Consider the following 24006-nt stretch of genomic DNA (forward strand, 5'->3'; position numbering starts at 1 on the left):
AGTTCTCTTAAACAATCCAGTCGTAGACTCACTTAAGGATGCGACCTTGGATCTGAGCATCTGAATTTCCTGCTCTTGCTCCGGCGACGGAGAGACAGAGACCACATCGCACAGGATCCGAACAACGAAGCATACGTACAGCAGTACGGCGGCGATCGGTGCCTTACGATTTGCCATTGCTCCGGTCCTCTCCCCTGACTCCTCCCTCTAGTCACTACTACTATTCTTCGGATGATTCTCTGCTTGCTACCCTGCTCCTCCTCTTCACGGATCTCGGGGCCTGTTCCCTAGTCTTGTCCGCCGAAAGATTTTAGCGGGAGCGGCAGGCGTCGGAACCCGATTTTGCTTTCTCCGTTTGCTACTTGGAGATCGCAGCTCCTCGCACACGCGGCAGAGCTGCCGCGCACGCGTGGCCACGGCGGCATGGAGAGCCGATGACACGTCGGGGGGAAGGATACGACAGAAGAGCCCCCTATCCGGATCACAATTGGAATCAACTAAAGAAATAGGAGGAATCTGTAAAATGACATATTTCTGTGTGATACTAATACAACGTTATCTATTTATAGATTCACGTTTGTTTTTATTAAGTTAGATATGAAATTATCTATGTTTAAAATAAGTATTAAGTTGGTCGATCTTTTAACTCTTTATTAAGGTGAAGGAAAAATCGGACTATTTGGAGGGATAAGTTGAAGGGTAATGATCATCCGTCTATAATACATTGTATATTTTAGAATAGATCCCGGTTGATACCTGTTAATATACGTATTCTTATACTTCTTAGACTAGATTAGTTGTATTAGTAAGTGTACTAATTAAGAGTGTATACTTGACGCGTGCATATTCCAAGAGAACTTCGTCAGGGGGGTTTGGGTAAACTTGACAGAATCCAAAAGGCCCAGAGGCCAGATGCCGCGGTTTAACCGGCGCCGTGCTCGCCCAGCCCATCCAGAGCCGCGGCCACTGTACCTTCCGCGCCAACGCTACCAAACCCACCCCCCCTTCTCGAACCACCGCGAAACCCCAGGTCCGCCTCCTCGCCTTACCCTCCCCACCGCGCCGACGCGCGTACGGAAGGATGCGGTGCGGGCGCGCCGCCGACGCGACTTGGTGGGCGGCGCGGGACCTGAGCGTGTGGAGGCGGTGGCGCTCGGGAGCTTACGCGGCGTGCAGGTCGGAGCTCGAGCGCGCAAGCGGGAGCTTATGCGGCGAGTGGACGGGCAGCGGCGGATGTAGAGCTCCTCCAGGTGTGTCCCTCCCACTCTCCATGGCCCTCCTCTATCGTACGAGCACGCATGCAGGCGCACACGGGCGCAGACGCGCCCGCGACCACGATGTGCGCGCACCGGTGTGATTTCCCCTCTCACGCGGGAAACCAGCGGTCGCACGAGGGCGATACGCTGTTTGTCTGCGTGGTTCGTTGGATTTTGGGAGGTTAATCGGCGCAAGCCGCGGGAATTTTGTGCGGTGCGCGTCGAGCCGTCGGTCTGGCAAGGCCGCGCGGGCGAGCACGACGCGCGCACGCGATCGAACAGGACGCGTGCGTGCCCCTGGGCGGACCCAGCCCATTGCATCGAGCGAGGGCGTAACAGTGATGGTACCTCTGCAACTTTAGATTAGGAAAAAAAAAAGCTTAGGTTGTATTTAGTTGCCCGAAGCTACCGTCGTATATATAATATTAGAGGGATACGAAATTTTTTCATTTTTACTGCTCCAGCCTAGATCGATGGATACAAATATACAATATTATCTTGACATGAGAATAAAATTTGATTCGAGTTTCACTCCATAATCTAGCTTGACCGATACAAATCGGTTCACTTATCAATATTACAAAATTACCTTCATATAAGTAACTAATTATAATCTTAACTCTCATACGATCTTAGATTCGATCAACAAAACAGAAACTCACTTTGTACAGTTAGATACAATCAAATGATCTTATTTTCAACAAATATAATTTTATAAAACTTATTTTCTTTTAGCTTATATATACTTATACAACTCTACGAAACCTTATTCGAAGAACTAAACACACTCTTAATGTCCACTGAAAAAACAAAATATGAACGGAAGTCTGTGCCCTCGTTTGGGCCTATCCTGGCCTGCCCCTAGTCTATTCGGATGAGACGATCGGAGCGATTGCTGCTTTGACAATTGATGTGGTTAGGCAGACGGATTAACACAAACACCAAATTTTGCTCGCTCAAGGCGGATTGGGTTTGACGGGATCGATGAAGCCAGTTGTTTAGGCTATTTAGGCCCAATCGGATGTGTGAAAGCTGCAGAGCGTGGGAGGCATCTCCTCCAGGTCTCACGATTGTTGGAAAACCGTATGCACATTCGCTGCAAATTGGGTTTCAGTGGTCAGTTTGAGCAGCAGTCACGGTTTGAATTCGTATTGTTATTATGAGAAAGTAGATTACATGACGCGTTTAGATCTCTTGCCGCCACTTGCCGTGCATGGTAGGGCAAGAAATAAGACGTTTAGTTGTCTTGCTCTCTGCCTTTGCTTTTTAGGATTTACTTCGCCAACTCGAACGAGCTGAAAGCGCTCTCTAACACTGGTAAGGCGAGGCGAGCTGGACGGCAAGCCAACCTAACACGCCATAACTGATTGCCGTATAGAGTCTGTTAGATTAAACTGCACTCCGGGTTACTAAATTGGTAGGCCTACTAAATTTGTCGCACGAGATCAAGTAGGCACCTCATGTTTAATGAGATCCGGAGTGCAATTTACTCAAGTCTGTTGATTTGGCAACCACCATTTATCCGCAAGCTGTGTTTTCCAATGGATTTGTGCTTGAAAGTTAGAAGGGATGGGGCAAAAAAATAATAATAGATGCATGATGATGGAGGAGTAAGGTCAGTTGAGATTTCAGCTCAGTGGCTGAGTTGGAGCACTGGCGTCCTCACTCCTTACATTACATGGATTACTTATACCAATAACATATCACGATCAGCTACTTTATGCTGCTTTGAGGTGAGGCGACACGTGCTTCTACGTCAAGCTGGCAGTAATGGTTTCGTACGATCATATCGCGCGGAAAATAAATTAGATTGGCACTTTCTTTAGAATTTAGGTTTTATGACATAAGCAACTTTACCTCGATATTAGAAGCAAGCTTCTACATTTCTCAGTAGAACATGCATATCTTCTGCATCGATCAGGGCTGTGAGCCTGTGTATTGATAGATCCTACACTGTCCGTGGATGTTTCCATGTTCTACTATGTTTTTTTTCCTACTCAGTTTGCAAAGCAAATGTGGCATTTCTACCCGTCTACCATAGTGTGTTTGCATGGATAAATGGCCTCATAACATCGCAAGGAGCTAATTATCGATAAGACTAAGCTAACTTATTCTTTAATTCAGTGATTTTCATGTTGAAGGACCGGTGATTAGAGGGGTGAATATGGGCCTTGACCAATTTTTTTGAATTGGATAGTCTTTCAAGTTTCGTCCGACATACCTTTCTTCTAACGTTTACGTAGTCACAACGGACATACTAATCATAAGAATGGGTTACGGTGGAACTGCACACCGCACAGCCAGGTAGCACTATCTCAGACACAAACTGCTACGCGAACTGAAACACCTGCCATGAACTGATGGCCAAAACCGAGGCGCAAAAAAAGCTTGCTGCCGCAACAGACAGAACGAAGTCGATTAACAAAAGCAAGATTAACTCATCAAGTGCTACAGGGACAAAAAAACTAATCATAAAATAATGCGTCGACATGCATTGATTAGTTAACGAGTAAGCATTATGCCGACATGCATTGATTAGTTAATGAGTACTCTCACTGTCGCACAGGAATAAAGAAATGAACAAAGCTGTTTGCTGCTTCACTGAGTCTGCAGGAAATTCGGTCACCGTAATATGCGGTGAACTGACCGGTACGTGCTCAGAAACATGAAAAACAGCAGGCCGAGCTTTACTAAAAATCGCCAAAACCAATTCAAATGACCTCTAAATCAAGTGAAACTGGGAGAAAATGTGGATACGAGTTCATAGATCTTCTTTCCAATAAGAATCAACTCCATATCACAATAAAGTTCGAAGTTTTTTTAAATTTTTTTGATGATTCTAAGGCAATACCGCTTTTTGCGAGCTCGCGAGGGATTGTCTTGTACAGTTGTACTGCCCCTGCTGTTACGCTCCTCCGGAGAAGGCAAGCAAAAGGGTACAAAAGGAAGGGAACAGAGAGAAATGGACGTCGAATGGACATAACAGAACCTGCCTCCTCTTCTCCTACCTTGGTCTTCTTCTACCTGGCATACCCCGGCTCCCTTCTGAGTTCCTTTTCTTCCTATCCTCTTCTTCTAGCAAACTAGATCACTCTCCCTACTGTGTTGTTCTCTTTCTCCCCCTTGTATTCCCATTGTCTGTGAGTGCTTTAGTTGAGGCAATACACATCATGAACTTAAGGGAAATTATGTGTTTGTGAGTTGCTTGGTGCTTGAATCGACATAAGTTTGTGACAATTAGTATCAGAGCCGCTTCTCCCTACAGTGGCCACCGAGTTCTGTTAGAGTCGTCGTCATGAATTTCTCGGGGATGTTGATGCTGTGCGTAAAGATGATGGACGAGGAACGGTCCAGAGGGCCAAGGAGATGAAGACGATGGTGGACGGCATGATGGCGACGATGGACAGCATGGCTCATCAATTTTCATCTTCCACCACTTCCTTTTCAGACACATCCCGTCCTACGACGACGTCGGCAAAGGCGACGAACTCCGCCTCTACGCGCACCTCTTCTCCCGTCGTCGAAGCCTCCCAGGCTGCTTCTGCCACGGTGACCGCACGCTCTACATTCATCACGTCTTCCCCCGCCGGCGACATCTTACCTCACGGCTACACCCTCATCAGCAGCGGCCACGAGCACGCAGGAGAGCACGACCTCGACCCGGCCCTCCTCAACTGCGGGCCGTCTTCGCCTCCTCCGATTTTGAACCCTCTGACGTCGACTCTGAGGCCTCCACCGCGGGAGCTTTCGGCTCCATCCTCTCAGGCATCGGCGGCGAGGTCGCCACCTACCGGAAGTCGCCGCTATTTTGCGGGGACGACGACCTCCAGCTCCAGGTGTCGTTGCTCTTCGCGGAAGACGTTCAGACCCAGGCACCACTGTTTTCTGAGGACAACTTCAAGGTCCAATCGCCGAAGTTCCCACTGGACGACCTCCGAGAGCAGCTTTCCGAGGACGATGCGCATATTCTAGCGTCGCTGTTCTGCAAGGAAGAAACCCAGGCAATACTCGCCTCGCTGCAGCCGACGCTGCCATCCGACATCACCGCGCTCGACGGGCCCATGGAGGCCATCCGCAACCCGCTCGTGGATGAGTTCCACGCACGCCGCGAGCTTCCGCGGCTCCTAGCGCTGGTCTGCGGCCGCGACCTTCTCGAGCAGACTCGGACGTGGGACCCTGGCGTCGACGCCGTGCACGGTGTGCAGTGGCCGCGGGAGCTCGACTACCTCTTTGGCCGCCCCTTCGTCAGCAAGAGTTTCGTTTACACGGCTTCACCAGTCGACGGCAACATCCACAGTGGCGTCAATGTCGAGGCGCCCGCCAACCGTTCGACGAAATGTGATGAGTCGATCCTGCTGGACAACTGGCAGAGCGAGAAGACGGCGGGTCCCCAACCTGTCCGTCGACGGCTACGCGGTGATCGACACCATCAAGGCACACCTGGAGCAGCCCTGCCCGGGTGTGGCCTCCTGCACCGACATCATTGTGCTGTGGCGTGCGACGCCGTGTCATACCAGTTCAAGGTGTCGCTGTGGCAGGTGGAGACGGGGCACCGAGATGGCACCGTGTCGCTGGCGTTCAACACAGGGGCGCTACCGTCGTTGTTCGCGAGTTTCAACAGCCTATTGCCGAGCTTTGCCAACCGAGGGCTCAACCTCACCGACCATGTCGCATTGTCCGTCGCTCACACCATCGGCATGGCCAGCTGCTCTAGCGTCACGTCCAAGCTGTACCAAGGGAATGCCACTAACGTGGACTCGCTGCTGGACTTGGCGTATTGGCACGCGGGCACGGTGGAGCTCGAGGTCGACGTGAGCCTGTTCAGGGATGACAACGACTCGGCCAGCCCGACGTGTATGTCGTGCAAGGTGAAGGCTGGTGGAGCTAAGCCACCGGGTGTGACCCGGTACACCATGTACAAGCGCGGGGACACCTCCATCGAGGTGCATGTCCAGGGAGGTAGGGAGCTATAAGCGGCTTGCATTGTGTCGCACCACGCTGGCGGCTCCGGTGGAGGTGAAGATGGGTACAGAAAGCGGTACGTGTTGCGGTCGTGGCACGACCCCAACTACGCGCTTGGCTTCGTCGACAACCTTGAGAGCGAATGCCTCATCTTGGAAGGTACGAAGAGCACAAGAGTTGAATTAGCACTGAGCAAGGCACAACTCTAGGATGGGTACGTCGCGTACCCATGGGAGAAGAAAATGTACGATGCATTGCGTATGCTCAACCGTAGCTAGTCGCCATTGTTGTCAGGCACTGTCAACCTAGACAGCACCACGCCATGCAAGTACGCTCCTCGGAACGTCGGCGCGTTGCAAAATGCATGGCGGTAGTGGACAACGGGTCTGCAAGATGTGATCGTGCTCTTGAAGCTACCGACGTCGCTAGACGCTATGGGCAGCAGGTTCATGGACGCAAACAGCGAAGGAGCGCACCGTTGAGTTGTTGAACGGGCTGACACGCTGGAGTACAACATGGTGGCCACGCCCCCGACGTCACCGCAACTGGACAAGGGCCTGGTCCAGTCCGTGCTTCCTAAGAGCCAGAAGACGCTCACTAGGTTTGTCCACGGTAGCTCCAGCAACGTGTTCTGCGTGCATGAGTACAACGCGATGATGGAGTTCTATTGGGCGCCCTTCCTGATGGAGTTCAACTCCAACAAACCCAAGGTGCACAACATCTCCGACGGCGTCATCCAGTGGCACTCCATCACCTAACACGACCGTATTTGGGTTGGCGTCGACTACCACATCTTCAACATGGGATCTTGGCGCAACATGAGCTACATGATTGCTGAGTTACATGATGTTCCATGGGATCTTGGCATCATGACAACAACAGCTTGGGAGCAAGCCACGCTTCAAGGGGAGGGGAATGTCATGTACTACCCCTGTTGTGCTAGCGCCCCTCTGGAGAAGGCAAGCGAAAGGGTACAAAAGGAAGGGAATAGAGGGAAATGGACATCAAACGGATAGAACAGAATTGACCTCTTCTTCTCCTACCCTGGTCTTCTTCTACCTCGGATACCCTAGCTCCCTTTTGAGTTCCTTCTCTTCCGATCCTCCTCTTCTCCTAGCAGACTAGATCACTCTCCCTACTGTGTTGTTCTCTCTCTCGCCCCCTTGTATCCCCATTTTGTCTGTGAGTGATTTGGTTGAGGCAATACACATCCTGAACTTGAGGGAAATTCTGTGTTTGTGAGTTGCTTGGTGCTTGAATCGACGGAGGTTTGTGACAGGGTTGGACACATTAGGTGTTAGTGAGTTGCTCTTCACTGGTCATGGATGGCAAAAACTCAACAAGATCACCACCAAAACGATGGAAACAAGAAAATCAAGATTTTTCCATGAAAATGTCTAAATCGGGAAAAATCTCCAAAAGCATCAATTGTGCTAGGGGCTTTGCAACCAGATCATAGATAGATCAATATCCCCATCCTTGCACGTACAAATTAAGAACTCGCCCAAAAATGAAAAACAAAGAAAAACAAGAAAATATGCAAAACATGCAAGGGAGCTAATAGAGAGACAAACTTGAAAAAGAGGCACAAGAGATTGGAAAGAAGTTCTTCCATTGATTTTGAGTGGAATTACAACCAAAGAGCAGAGGGCACCACCGTCCTGTAACATCCTGTATTTTAGGATTTAGAAAATAGCCAAAATTGAATTATCCCTACATTTGACTTTGATCAATAATCCAATTAATTGAATTATTCTCGAGCAATTCCCTTTTTCCTATAATCAATTTCTATCTCCGACAAATTCAAATATTAGCTCGATATCCGGGCTCATTTCAAATCGGTTTCAAATTCAAATATTTCTATTTGAATTTATATCGAACCCTGGAATAATCTCTCGACTCTTCCTTTATCTCGAATCCCATCAAATCCAGATTCATGCACATCCTTGTCGATTTCGTATTCAAATACGAATTCAGATTGTTCAAGTTTTAATCCAATTCATTCTAGTAAAATCAATTCATAAATTCAATTCAGTTTGTTTCAAATCTTGGTTCAAGTTCAAATCTCGTAATTCAAATCATCGTTCCTAAAATAATGTCAAATTCTAATTCAACCCCAAACCAGTTCATTTCAAGAGTTTCCAAATTCAAATGCATTCATTTGAATTTGTCATTTGAATCCTTCTCTCTCTCTTTCTCTCTCTCTCTCTCTCTCTCTCTCTCTCTCTCTCTCTCTCTCTCTCTCTCTCTCTGATGCTACTGCTCATGTCGGTTATTTTTCATCTATTCCAAAGTCTTCACCTCGTCATTTGTGCCACCGACCTGTTCCCTGGAGTTGGAGTCATCGCTGCCAACACCAGCCATTTTCACACCATTGCAGCAACACCGCTCATCACACTTTCCTCTGTTCTTCTCACACGAGCAGCAAAAACAAAAATGCCCAAGCTCCATCTCTCTCCCCCATCTTCTCTGCTCCTCTCTCCTTTCCCTTCACCCACACAAACACAAGCATCCATAATGCCGGCACACATCACAGAGCATCCCGAGCACGTCATCCTCTGCTCCACTGAGCACCTCACTGCCAAACACCTCGCAACAATAGCAACGCATCCCGCACCGTCCAAGCTTGCTCGCATTGCCGGCCTTTGAGACGCCACCAACATGTGCCCTCGCGCGTTCGTATCGCGCAACCGCGCCACCACCAAAGGGTCCCCAACACCGCCTCCTTCGCCGCCACGCGCGCTACCGCTGTTGCCGAAGCGTGGTCCACCCGAGCTTCGTCGCTGCCGTGAGCACCGGCCATCCTCAGTGAGCCCATCTCCTATTGCCTCACTTTGTGCCTCTCTCCCACTGCGCGCAGTCGTGCCCTTCCTCCTGCCTCCTTGTCGAGCCGAGCCCCACCATGGCAGCGCTGTCCCGACCAACGTTGCCTCCAATGAGCTAGCCTCTTCTCCGGCCAGCTTCCATCTCCCCGGCGCCACCTCCTCTTCCGTTGCTTCAACCTTCTCCATCGTGCCCTACTCCCTGCATCACCGGCCTCTTTTTCCACTCAGCGCCCCTTTCTCATCGGTCGCACCTTCGAGCCATCTCCCTCTCCGTCGACCTCCCTCTGCTTCGCCGCTCACGCATGCTAACCTGGCTCTTCCCGCCATCTTCTTCGCCCCTGCGTCATCGATCGCTCTACCGGAGGAGCCGCCGCCAGAGATCCCTTCCGCCCGGCCAGTCTCCCTTTCCCTCTCTCCTACGCGTGCACGAAGAAGCCCCGCCAGTGAGCTGCTCACTCCGGCCAGCCACTTCCCCTCTTTGACTGCCGTCTTCTCCCTCGTCGCCCCTCCCTCTCTCCCTCTGTTTCTCACTCTGTCCTCGTGAGCCAGCCATGAAAGCTACCGACCCCACCCTTATCTCCTACACGCGGGCCCCACTGTCTAGCCTCACTCGTGAAAACCACCGACACACGGGCCCCGCTAACTGGATCAGCCCACCGGCCTTGGTCCACGGTGGACCGACCACTCGAGCACCCTTCAGTCCACTGGCCTGTGCATTGAGTCCACACGAATAGTGCACTAGCTCACCCTCCAGTCCATGAACCTGGTCCACCATGCACCCTCTTCACACCCCCTCCTGTTCACAGCCCTATAGACTGAGTCCATGGAATAGTGCCCCTTCTTTTCCAGAATTTTCCATTTCCGGTGAATCTTCCGAGGGCCATATCTCCCCTATTTTAACTATGATTTCGGTGATTCTTTCACCATATCTTCCCTATTTTAACTACGATTTCGGTGATTCTTTCACCGATATTACTCTAAAATCATAATCTATCTCACTGTCAAATCTTGTAATTTTTGGAGCTCTTGTAATTTTCTTGTTCGGTATTTATTTCGTGCCGTAGCGTTTAACCTAGATTTAGATTTTGTCTTTTAGTAAATAAAGTTGAGTTAGTTAATTCAATAACCATATTTAGGTTATTATCATAGTTTAGTCACATATGTTAACCTAGTTCAAGTGTAGGTCTTTTGCTTATTAGATTAGTTTTTAGAATATCTAAAGGTTGCATTTTATTTAATGTTTAGAATAGATTGATATCTCATATTATAGGCTATAGATTTAATCTTAGTATAATTAATGTAACAAGTTAACCAGTGTAGCTGCTTAGGTAATATACACCAGTCTTTATAATATAATAGAATAATTTAACGTTATTAATTAATTAATTAGATTTAAAGAATAGTTTAATCTAGTTAGTTAATTACATGTATGCTTTTATGATAGAAATAAAATATAGCGTGATTAGATTGGTGATTAAGTAATACTAGGTAATTAAGAATATTTACTTGATAACATTGGTTTAGTGCTATAGATTAAAATATTTTTATCAGACCCTTAAGCACATATAGTTTTAAACACATAGAGTTATGCTTACGTATATATGTATACCTGCTCACATATATATAGATGTAAGTATCACATATACGTATATGTTTGTACACATGCACTCACCTACACACGGAAAACTCTAACTGCCGCTTTCTGTCTGTCATACTAATAGACGCTCGCCTAGTCGATAATAACTTGGTTAAGCTTTCTCCAAGTTAATAAATCAATTAGTTAACAACTTAACTTAGCTTCACTAAATAACCTCGCTAGACTCTGTATGTTAGTTTCGCATAGCTAAGAGTTGCTGATTGTCTTTCCGCTAGGTTAGCTTTCGTCATTTTCCCAGTTGTTTTTCTTTCGCTATGGTGTTTTCTTTTGATTTTGTCCTGGTTTGCTTAGTCGATGTGCCTTTTCATCGTTAATCTGCGTAGGCTCGAAGCAAAGAATCTAAGCAAGGACACCCCCTAGGGGCAAAACGATCAACTCTTGATCCGTCCATCCAACGGACCCAGTGTCTTCACAACTTAGCTTTATCTCAACGCAAGATTCACGATGGTGTCATGTGCACCTCAATCCTTATCACGGTTTTGAGACCAAACCACAAAACTGCTTCGTACGTTTCTCAAAGTGTGGCTTCCCACAACTTGCTTACATCCTAAGCAAGTCTTCCAATGTCGACGCGTGTCACCTCGTCTTGCGATCCTGACTGCCAACAAGTCTCCCGCTCCTGCTCCTGGGCTGCTATGTCACTTGCACTGGCATCCCGCTTGCTTTAGTCAACACACTGTGTCATTAACCTTCATGTGCTTCTTGATCTCTCCATGTGTATGGTGTGGATTATCCATGACTTCACCCGACATCCCCGATCGTCCGACCCTAAGCCTCCAGCTTAGTCCCAATCTTCTCGCCATTGACCGCCATGTTGACTCTATTGACCTACACATCATGAGACAAGAAAACACATTTTCTTCTCCAACAATTTCTAACATCTTCACCAACTTTGGTTAGTCTCAAATCATAATCATGCGTTGCAAAAATATAGACATACTAATGCAATCCCAAAATCCCACAAATCAACTTCAGTCAATTACTCATCACAAATACTTGAACTATGGCACATCTCAACATAGTTCTTCAGATGTGTCCTGTGTATATATGCCACCTAAGAGGCACAGCTAGGGATTAGTTATTGCCACCTAAGAATGTCTAATCCTTGTTTCTTTATCTTCTATTATATATGAGGGAGTAATTTTATGTCATCTTGAGTGGATTAGTCCCAACACATCGTTACGGTCCAAGGTTCATAGTCACTTCATCACTTGTGTGAAGTTTATGTGTGCACATTTTATTTATCAGTTCTGTTGCTTAGGGTACTTAATTCCAAATCGACAACATAACAGAGGTATATCTTATTCGAGGAAGCTAGTTAATCTGCTTCCTTACTTCTTTTTTCTCTCTTCCCAAGGAATGATCTTCCAAACATTTGTCACGAATCACATATATTGAAATTTGGAGTTGATATGTATGTTATTTTAGTTTATCACTATCTAGCTAGCAATATTAGTTAGGTGATCCTTAATCTGCTTCACTTTTTTTCTCCTTTTTTATTTTTATTTTTTTAATAGAGATTACCTCGATTTTTATTGAAAGCCAATAACCAGGTTCAACACAACACCAGAAAGAAGAAAACAACAAACGAGACAACCAGCTACTGGGTAGCCAGAAGACCACATAGAATAGCACAGAGTAACGTTAGACTGCCCAAAACCAGGCTAGCCTATTACACATTGAACACAGGGGCAATAGGTTACACGTCACAAACATCTAAGACTGGACCAGCAGTAGGAGTGAAGCCCTGCAGCCACTCGCAGACATGAGATGAAGCATTGCCCACCTTAAGCCTATCGTCTTCTCTGAGTAGGATGCTCCATTTCTATACGAACGACATAGCGAGGATCAAAACTTCAGTCGGCTTGTTGGGGAACTTCATCTCGACCGCCATGGTATTTCTAGTCCTCCACAGAGCCCATGCTAAACCTGCAAAGAAGAAAAGCCCTAGATTTAGAGATTTTGAAATTCCTCGTAAGCCAGCTTGCCCATAAGTCAGCTACTGAAGTGGGGAATCCATTCAACCAAAGGTATCCCTCAAAGCACTTCAAGAAAATTGCACCAACACACACCCAAAGAAGATATGATTGATATCCTCATGCCTATCACACAGAGAGCAGGTCAAGCTCCCTTTCTAATCCCTCTTTTTAAGGGAGGAGGCCACTGGTAGTTTGGTGTGTAACATTTGCCATAGAAAGACCTTAATTCTGAGGGGGATTTTTCAAGTCCAAATATTCATAGCCCCCTTGCTAGAAATGCCATCAAATGTAAGAAACCTGTATAAAGACTTGGTGGTAAATTTCCTTGGTTTATTGTGATGAGCTGTCCAAATAGTATTCTAATTAAACATTAAGTTGATCATTTAAACAATCACGACTACAATGATTACCTAGAATACCAATTAGGAAGATTATAATTTACAACAATTTATAGCGATACTACACAGTGAAAAAGTAATATCTATGAACAACAACTAGGTGAAGCCATATGCCCTTAGGCTCCACCTAAAAGCATGTCAATCGAGTAGATAACACTACTCTTGCCCGCCGCCAGCGTCGGCGAACATGAAGTAGCTGGCAACTGACCTTTCCTCGTCTGCAAACCTGAAAGAGCAGCGTGAGTACGAAGTTACTCGCGAAACTTAATCCATATTGGATACATATAATGATCCGACTCCAAGGATTATGCAATCGAGCCATTAACAAGTAGTAGGCCACAAGGTTAAGTAAACTCATATGCGTAAGCAACCGTAAACCCTATATGTGAGCACCTATAACCACAACTACCCTTCTACCCTGTAACTAACCACTTGCACATGAATACAAATGGAACCCTCTTATGTAAACAACTACCATCACCCATCATATCCAACATGCTATACCAAAACCCCAAATTCGGAACTCTACGACCGATGAAGCTAGACATAAGCTTGCTCGATAACCGAGAGTGTGTCTTTTACACCATATAGTGGAGTACTCCTAGACCCACACGACACGAGACTATCGCCCACACAACCCGTCAGCTGCGAGTGATGATTCACGTACCTACCTTGAACCTTTGTTCCCATGCCCGATGTATGTGGAGGCCACCGAGACCCCGAACGTACTATGATTTACCGGCACTTCTCGGTGCCTCTACAAGCCCTTACTTACACCCCAGGCACATAGGTCAAATGAACACGACGACTTACGGTACTTGGATTACACATCTCATATCCGAGTATGTGGTAAGTATGTAAATGTGCTAAAGCCAACAACACCAATGATCGATGCTTAACCGATGCAAGTGGTCTATAGCATCTGAGTTCCTCTCCCGAACTACATCGAAGAACTCCTCCAGTGAAGAAAATGTCTTTAGCACCGCCCACATCTCGTCTCATTCTCACATCTCATACATCCCAACATCATAATCAATATCATTATAGACAATAAGTAAGTCCTAAGCTTACGAATAATGGTTGCACCATCGCTCGATTTCTACCAAGGACCTAGGCATTGTTAAGAATTTTGAGTAACTCTTAAGTTAGACATCGACAATGTTATCAATGCTACAAGAATATGGATCATCAACAACTCAAGGTAGAGGTAAACATGCAAATCAATATAGGTTCGATCTATATAAACCCAACATCGACATCGCTCAATATGCAAACATACACACGCGATTCTTATCAATTTAGATTCCATTCAATTCAAACTAAAGGGTGTAATATGCTTAGATTCGATCTCGACCACGAAGAACGGCGGCGCACACTCTAAGAAAAATGCTCATGCATCAAATAAATAATCAAGCGATGAAAACGTGTGTATATGATATATGCTTGAACAATAATAGAGCATTTTGTTTTGAAAATATTTGCAAAAGACCATAAAAAAGATTAGAATTTTAAAATTTGAAACCCCGGACAAAGTAACCTAAGTACATACAACCTCGAATGGCTAGCGGTCAGACCGGCGGGGAAGTGGCGGTCTGATCGGCAGCCAGCAGAGAGCTTTGGCGCCTGGCAGTCTGACATAAGGCATGGTGGCGGCTAGATCGCCGACCAACAGTCAGATTGACGTTGAAGTGGCGGTCAGACCGCCGGCGTGCAAAAGGTTTTTGCCTATGGCGGTCAGACTGATCCTATTGGCGGTCAGACCACGAGATACTGCCGGTGCCACCTCTGATCATGAAGGGTAGCAAAATGTTCTATGAAACTAGTAGAGTGCTTTTAGGGTGGTTTGAATAATTTTCACCAAACTAAACTTGAAAAACTCCATGGATGACATCTAAACTAAGGTTGAACTTGGGTCTAAACGAAATGAGGAACGATTCAAGATCGGGAATGACGGTGAAATGGTATGGGATGTCTCACCTTGGTGTGGGGGAACTTCCTATGGGATTGGTTTGATCAGGAGGGGCTCCGATTTGGAGATCGGCTTCCAGATGCTCCGACCGGCCAAAAAGGTGGATGAAGATGCGGGAGGCCTCTCCGGCGAGAAGATGACGGAGATGAACTCGTGGAAGCCTTCGGGGAGCTCAGGGAAGCCGTCCCTGCCGATCTCCAGACGTCGTGGTGGTCGAGGTGGAACTCTCTTCTCTCCTCCGACTTGGGGCTTGCTCTAGCGTAGGGGAAGCTTGGGGATGAGCTCGGGGACGGCGTGGGGGACTCATGGACGATTCCCTCCTTCGATCTTCGGCCTCTATTAAACTTGGGTGGAGGATCTCCTCTTCCTCCTCTCTTCCCTTTTTCTCACTCGAATGTGGAAGAATGACTGAGTGGGTGGTTGAGCGAATAAAGTTTGGTCGATGGCTTAAGTGGCGGTTCTGGACAGTGGCGCTCCGACCGCAAGCTTGGGGGTCAGACTGCCCCGGGATAGAGGCCAAAGTGGCTCTGCTCGCCTCTGGCAGTCAGACCGATAGTGGCGCGGTTGGACCTTCAGGGGGTCTTTTCCCAATTCCTTCATAAAGGATTTTGGATTGGTTAGGAAGACCCAACACATATGGTGAAACAGGTATAAGCTAAAGACATATGTTTCCGAAACGTTTTAAACACGATTTTTAAAGCATCGTGATACTTATGCTTGCTTAATTACGCAATTAGCATTTTAGGATGTGACATTTATCTAGAGCCCAAGCCACCTCGTTGTCATTATCATTTGACTGAACAGTCCGCAACTTGTGCCTCAGCTCATCCCACTGGAGCAGATCAGTTGCAGCCAAACTTCCTTCTAAACTGAACCTCCCACTTGTTATTGACCCAGCAATCAGAAACGCCACTTTTTTTCTCCTTTCTAGAGAAATGGTCAAACACATATATGATATTTTCATATAGATTTTGAACTTCTGTTAGTAGTTTCAACTTTGAAGTGATATTTGCCCCTATTCGAAGTTATTGCCCTACTGAGCTATCAATATTGTCTTGTAGTGGGTAAGTTTGAAAAAAACATCTAAAGCCATGTGTTACACTAACAGCAAAAGGTGTTACATATTGAGAAAGCTTGTAGGACTGAAAAGTAGAAGCTTGTTAATTATATTTTACTTCTTCTTACACGAGATGCTAACAAAATATCATAAACATCTGCTTTACATTGTTGGAAGGCAACCTAAATTGTCCTGCAACAGGCTTGCAAAGATGGAACCTGAAGTGGAGAATGAGATATGTCGGGATCAACTCTGAGCATTTACTGATGAAGTGCAGCTGGATGGAATCTCGTCGGGTCAACTTTGCTTTAAGTTTATCCTTTTCTGAAAAAGTTTCCTTTTGTTTGAAGGTATCTGCTTATTGCTGCCGAAATTCATATTTTATGCCTTTTACATTCTTTTCCTTTTTGTGTTGAACTATGCTGATTGCTGACTTTAGTTTCCAGTAGAACCTTCTTTTGGAGCTCACTAATATTGGTTGCCCAGCTGAATTCGGTGCAATGATGATTTTATATACCTATATACAGTGGTCCAATCTTTCTTTGCATAATTTGTCTTCAGTTGCAACTATAATTAGCCATATGGCAGTGTTCATTAACAGACATTTTCTACGAATTAGGAATAATCTTCTGACATATTAATCTTCAGCAGCAACTGCTGGTCTCGCTTTTCATCCTTTGTGATCTCTGAAAATATCAGCTTATCTGGATTAGTAATGCCTTTCTGTCACAGCTTATGCAAAACTGTCTCATTGTGTGTTGGACCTTTTTCAAAGGTGATTAGTACCAACCTTATGCCTTATTAAATTGGTGCTTGTTTCAGTACCATTTTAATATTGCATTGTCAAATGGAGATCTCTCACGGCCCTGTTATTCATTGTTTGCAAACATGGCATATAGGGATTTTTTCCTCAGTAGATGGAAAACAAAAAACAAACCTTATGTTATTACACAGAGGTATGCCATTATTCCATAACTACATGGCAAGGGCAAAAGAGGGAACCACTATCTAAGGTGCATACTAGATAGTGAACGGAAAAGGGAGTACTTGAGATCTGCACTAAATATGGCTACCTAATAATCATTTATTTTATGGGCATACGAGCAAGGTAACTTTTTTTTTCATGAGCCTTTATTTCTGTCATTTTGTGAAAAGATAAGTACATTCACATCTTGTAAAATCATCTACTGTTATCTAACAAGTACTAGAAAATAATATTACTGAGTTGAGATATTTTGTCACCATATTACTTTCACTTCTGTTTCCCCCTTCTGGGATAATTAATTACTTACTGGTTCAAACTTGCAGTTTGTGAACTGTCCTTACCTCGTCTGCATCTTTTTCTGTCACCAGTTTTTCGGATCTTTTCATGCTATTCTGACTAATATTAAGTGGACAAATGAAGGCACTGCACCCTGCTCAGAACATCTACAAGCAAATAGTGGAAATAGTATGCACTTTGCTGAGAACAAAACATTTCCACGATCGTGTGTGTGTGTGTGTTTGGGGGGGGGGGGGGGTACATTCATAATTTCATTAATTTTACACATCATCTCCCAGTCTGCAATCACATATATTTATGAAAACGCCTATGTAAATATCATGTCACAAATCATGCAGGAACTCTCTTAATCCTCCAAGGTGACGTAATGACACTTTGAAATGCTGTGCTATACATGCTTTAGCCATTTAACACATTTAGTTTATGTTTAATGTTATCCTTTCACGTGTACATTAATTGTTGCAAGCCTGACTGTTGATATTGTCCCTAAGATGCAATGCAGTGTTATAATGGGAGCATAGACATTGGCCAAATTCAAGTTCTCTCCAGGCCTGCAAGAGCAATACATGAGGTAGAGAGCAAGGTGTAGCCAAGGACGGACTTGCCGGGCAATTGTCAACCATGTCTAAATTACCTCCTTGTTTTGCGGTGCCGGCAAGTCATCCTTGGCTGCATCCTACTCTCTGCCCCTTTGTGAACTGATCTTGCAGCAGTGCATTTTTCATTCTGTTTTCTCTTAGTGATTTTGCTACAACGGGTTATTCTGGTGTATAAAGAGGGAATGGTACTTATAGGCGGCACTGCATGTTGATCTGGAAGAACCTCCTTTTGACCAAAAATTAAAAGTTATAGGCATAAACTTTCTGTTCATTAATATATCAGTGACAACCTGGATATGTTGAAAAGCTAAATCACATATGCAAGCACAAGTGGAGCATCCACTATGTCGTGTGAAGCTAAAACTGTGCATTCCATTTCAGTCTGATTGATAATTAGTTATTGCTAGGTTCTCTGCCATTGTATCTCATTTGTGCCGATGCACTACACCGAAAGCTTTAGTGCCAAAATGCCTATCGCTGTATGGAATTCATGAGCACGGAAAGTTGGAGAATGGAGGTAATTATATGATCTCTGAGGCCTGAAATTCTATCTAAATTTTAGTGTGAAGTTGCTTCAGTTATTGCAAATATAAGCAATCTCGATGCACCTTCTTGTTGTCAACTACAAAATGTTAAGTCTCTTCATCTGCACTGTATCTCTTTTATTCCTGAGTGCAAAATGCTCGAAGGTTAATATTCATTATATTTCTTCCGAGTTCTAACCAGTGGCATTGCTGACCTCGTGCTTTTGCAGGTAATATTTTGACATTGTTCCCTAAAAGAATATAATATGGAATTTTTTTAGGGGAAATATAATATGGAATTTCGGTAGAACATGACAGTGCGGGGGTGCAATTGGTATGTCTAATAACATGTGAGGGGCAGCATCTTGACCTAACATTTAGAGAGAATCCTAGTTTCTTTATTTCTTTGTTTTATTCCTAAGGTTGAATTGTTGTTCTACTCCTAGGTCTTATTTTTTTATGTGGCACTGCTACCAGTTATTATGTATATCAGAAATGTTTTGATGCTCATGGGATTGTGTGACCTGATTGAAACACGTGTAATATTATGCACCCAAGCAACACTAGTATATAATAATTAATCTGTTAAACCGCATAATTCAGCCACTTAGGTGGTTATGATTAGCTAGTCATCATTGCTAATTGTTTTTAATAAGGAAGCAGTGATCTAGAAACAGGTCTACTAGGCCGCATAAAAGGAATGGGAGCTTCTAGTTACTATATAATCATCTGTAAAACCGCATAGTTCAGCCACTTAGGTGGTATAATCACTACTAGATGGGTAGACGAATGACTACATGTCACCGAGTACCATAATTATTTTCTATTTAAATGAAGCTAAAATAAAGCCTTGCTGCCCATTCTTTTAGAAATAGGGCATCATCATGCTGTTCTTTTAAATGAAGCTAAGATAAAGCCTTGCTGCCCGTTCTTTTAGAAATAGGGCATCATCGTGGTCTAATGACGTTGAGCATTATTTGGCAGTGGTGTGATTAATTGCTGTCTACATGCTACTGGTGCGATAAGCCGATAAAGATATTCTTTTTGCTATTGTGATGACGTATTAGATCTCGTTTTTAGGCTTTAGCTATATAACCTGTTGGGTCTTGACAATGATAAGATAAACTGCTTTTTTCCATGAAGCAGGACCACTAACACTAATTATTTGAGGAAAGTGGTAAAAGTTTCGTTCTCATCTGTTCATTTTTTCTTTTGAATAAGGAATGCCCACTTTCTCAACATGGTACATCCTTGATGGAGCTTTCTGCTTCTGTCGTGCGTGCTACAAGTTTGCTTTTGTACACAACGATCTCTTCTTCTTTTTTATGGTTGTATACAACAATCTTAATGCTGTGATATTTTTAAGAACGCTCGCTGTTCTTGCATATATATTCATGCATTTCGATTGCAGCAGAAACTGTGTAAGACGTTTCTACCTTCTAACAATACATGCTCATGGAGCTAGAGCTGTAGAGATACCATGCTAAGTAGAAGTTGAGCTTGAGATGCAGGTCTTTTAGGGCTTACTTTTATACCTCATGCATTTCCGTAATGAAGCTGACACTAATGCAGGTGTTAGAGCTCTTGACGGTGCTCGAGGGCCACGCACGAGAAGAAGAGAGCTAGGTGTAGCCAAGGACAGACTTGCCGGCTAACTCTTCAAGCTTCTCAGCAAAGCTTGAGCCGCCCCAGCGCCAGGAGCCGGCAAGTCATCCTTGGCTGCATCCCGTTCTCTGCCTCTTAGCGCATGGCAACCGAGCAGAAACTAGCCTCTCCAGTAGTTCTAACACTACAGCGACAGGTACCACTCCCTCCTCTCCCTTGCTTCGCCTACCATGACTGCTTTGCTTTGCTTTCATGTGGTGTGGTCTGCAAGAGCGCGTTGCTATGGGCTGTGGTATGGTGTGAATTTATAGGCACGGGCAAGTTGGATTTGGAATAATGTGGAGATCACTGCTCAGTGAATTCTTTATTACAAAAATTTCAACATAAAGCTTACCATTTTGGGGATGGAATACCATCGTCCTCCAATTGGCCAGCCTTGGTGCCATCTCCATTTTAAAATTGATTTTGTGGACCATGTGGGCTCGGCATCTTCTAGATGTGCAGGGAGCCTCGTTTGTTGGGGATGAGACTCGGCTGACGTAACTGCCATCTGACATGGTCGCTGATGTGTGGGGCCACTCTTAGTGGGTCCTATAGATTAGTGACCATATTTCTCTGACGTGAATGTCAGAGGAATCATTTTTGTTTCTTGGTTAGATTAGGATTGAGCTGTGCTATTAGTGACTGCTGTTATGGTGCATGTGAGCACGCGATGTGGCTCTTGATCTAGAGTTTTTTTTTTTTTTTAAAAGCTACTGGAGTCGTCTTTGGTATGGTTATTCGTTTCTACTTCTTTGGATTGCAAAAGATTGGTGGCTTGGATACAGTACAGCCCATTGAATTGTTGGAGATGCATGAATATTGCAAGTAATCCTCAATGTATTAGTGGGGTTTTAGGACATCCAACGTGATTTTTGGTCCCTGCATTTTAGGGCATAAGTGGCTCGAACTTGAACCGGCAAACAAATTTAGCACAATTTCTTTCTAGAAATTTAGCACAAATCAATTAACTGCTCTTTATTTTGATTCTTTGATTCGACAAAGGACCTAGGCAAGTTCCATTACGGAAGGACAGGTAGAATCTACGAACATGCTACATGCTCCATCTATCACAGGCATGCAGCATGTACGTGCCTCTTAGAATGCCGGATATTCTGTAACAAACAAGTTCTGTAGTTTGACATGTTTGTATTAATCTCATCATTCTTCTAGGAAGAAATATCTACCCAATATAAAATCATTCGATATCCAGATGGTTTTCTTTATACAGTTTAAGTGAACTGTTTATGAAGGCAAAATCATGCGTCGAAAGCCCCTTCAAAGTTCACACAATTGTGTTGGAGTGGTGCATATTAATATTATGTTTACATCATGTATATAATCAGTAGATTTGTTGTAAAAGGTATGTCATTCCCAGAGGGGAACCGATGGAAATTTGTTAACCTTGGTGAAGTTTCATGAAACTTTTGATAGACACATCAATGCAACACCCCATATGGAAACCCGTATAAAACTGGTTACGATTCTTTAATTTTGTTTTTTCTTACTTTAACTACAGTGTTGTGGTGATTTGTATTTCAATAAAATGTTACAATAGCATCGCTTATGATGTATTTCCGTATTATACTTTCGTTTTATCTACAAAATTAGGACTTTCCGTACCAGCTGTAGATCATTTGAACTATGGTTATTAGAATTAATTTCCCTAAAAATTATTATGTAGAATTGGTATCTTGTACTGTTAAATTTGTAGAAAATATATAAACCAGTCCTGCAATGCGTACAACAAAGTTTAGACTTTTATATGAAGTTTAAAATGCACTTTATCCTTTTCTTTCACGGAGATTAGTAGTGATAACTTTTTCCTCTACCTTTTTTAAACAAATAAAATGAGTTATTTACCAAGTTGCACCCCTTGCCAAGGTATAAGACAGTCAGTCGATTTTAACATATCCTGAAAATAGCGATTATTCAATTTTTCAGGAAGATAAGTGGTCTCCAATAATCTTAGAACTAACTTTAAGAGAGGGAGAGAGAGAAAAAAGAACCTACAGTATATCACAAGAAAAGAGTTAGAGCGGACCCAACAAAATCAATGGAGGTACGGGGGTGATAGTGCTGTCGGTGGCCGTTGTTCTTCTACCATCATTTTTACCATATACGGCTCGAGGCGCCATTGGTGGTTCACCTGGAGCATCTCGCAATTCCATATTTTGGCAGTATCTTCTTTTTGCCTGGGTCCCCGACCCCTTGATTTGATGCCCCGCGAATCTCCATTGGATTGTGTGGTGTCTCTATCTCTTCTGCACTGAAGTGATTGGTGGGCAACCTCGTAGGATAAGTGGCCTTTAATCAGGCAACTTGGTAACTATAGACCCATGTGACTAGTGTCTAAATTTATTAGGTCTATGGTCAGTTAAGTGTGGTTTACCATAAAAATATGGTTAAAATTTTTTTAGCTGCAAGTATGGTAAAGTCAGTTAAAAAAATGAGTGTATGATATATGGATTAGATGGTTAATAAAATATGATTTATCATAATTGTGACAGTCAGTTAAATAGTTTTCTAAAAATCTATTACGCGACTAACTTTAAACGTGATAAACTTATACGTGAACCAAATAGTCCCTCACTTCCAATGACATGCAGCCAGATGAGGTCAGTATCGACTAAGTAACGGATCTAGAGATTTTTCATTAGATATGTATGAGTATACTTGAGTACTTCGGGCATGTTTGGCAGAGTTTACAGAGCAGCTTCTCGGCTGGAATCAGAAGAGCTCTGCCAAACAGCAGCTTTCAGCTTTTAGTTTATTGGGTGGAATCTGTGAGAATGATTAACTGAAACGAACTAAAAGCTGGCGAGCTGAAAAAAACAGTTTTCACTGATTTATTTCCGGTACAGAATCACTTCCTTTATATAATTTATTCTAGAGAATAATTTTTAACCACAGAATCATTTCCCCCAAAAAAATCACTATTTACAGATAATTTAAATCAGAAAAAACTCTACCAAACAGAGCCATCATCTTAAAAAATATAGTCCACATGCAAGGGTTGATCACCACGGACTCATGCAAAGTTTAGATGTGGCTGGGCATATATACCAGAAACCCCACCTGGCTCCGCCACTAGGATCAGCTATAGGTGGTGATGATAGTGGTTACTGCAATAACAAGGAAGATGATAATGTCAAACAACACTTAAAATTCGTATCTCATCAGCATGTATCTTGAAAATAGTACGCATGCTAACATACAAGTGAGTTGTAGCCCACACTGGCCGCAGCTGTTGACTGTAGGATAGTGTTTGCCATTTGGGTCCAGCTCTAAATCTAATCTACTCTTTGATGGCCGGGTTACTCTTTTTGTTCATGGCATCTGGAGCTGTAATCTTTGACGGCATTTATTTAACGTTTTGATTCCGGACAGCATTTTCTTATCCTTTCGCTTTTGTAGGTCCGGTCGACGAAGATATCTTTGCAGGTTGAGGATGGACTGAATGAAGTTTTGATGGTTTGGTACAAGATGCCTCGGGAAACAAGGTACGGGTTCTACGTTCATGGCAGCTGGCACGAGCAGGCAGCGATTATCTGGCGGACCATCGAGGCATCGAGTGCACGCCCGTGTGCTATGCTTGCGTGTGAAAGATTCGGCGCGCCTGGCAAGTGGCAATTTGGGAGCTCGAGGACTGGTTCGGTTGCCAGGTGAAGTACTGAAACACTGTCCTTACTCCAAAAATGTACTGAGTCTGTATGGAGGAAAAATGTACACAATCACTTTCATCTCTAGAAGTGCTTGCTATCAGTGAAGTCACGACTCAGTTTCAGCAGAAATTCATATACGGGCGTGCGCTGCACATTAGAGCTGAAACTTTAGGCAGTGCTTTTTGGCCT

At 44.3% G+C, this 24006-nt stretch overlaps 1 protein-coding gene across 1 annotated transcript; it reads left to right on the forward strand.

The window, feature by feature from the left end:
- The first annotated feature begins 828 nt into the window (after positions 1–828).
- On the forward strand, positions 829–21621 carry LOC133888377 (uncharacterized). Its single transcript, XM_062328595.1, has 3 exons — positions 829–1250; positions 16305–16453; positions 18392–21621. Exons 1-3 carry the CDS (start codon positions 1082–1084, stop codon positions 18476–18478), a joined length of 405 nt encoding a protein of 134 aa, XP_062184579.1. The 5' UTR covers positions 829–1081; the 3' UTR covers positions 18479–21621.
- The last annotated feature ends 2385 nt before the right edge of the window (positions 21622–24006 follow it).

The sequence above is a fragment of the Phragmites australis genome, chromosome 13 (genome assembly GCF_958298935.1).
Source record: "Phragmites australis chromosome 13, lpPhrAust1.1, whole genome shotgun sequence".
Taxonomy (NCBI): domain Eukaryota; kingdom Viridiplantae; phylum Streptophyta; class Magnoliopsida; order Poales; family Poaceae; genus Phragmites; species Phragmites australis.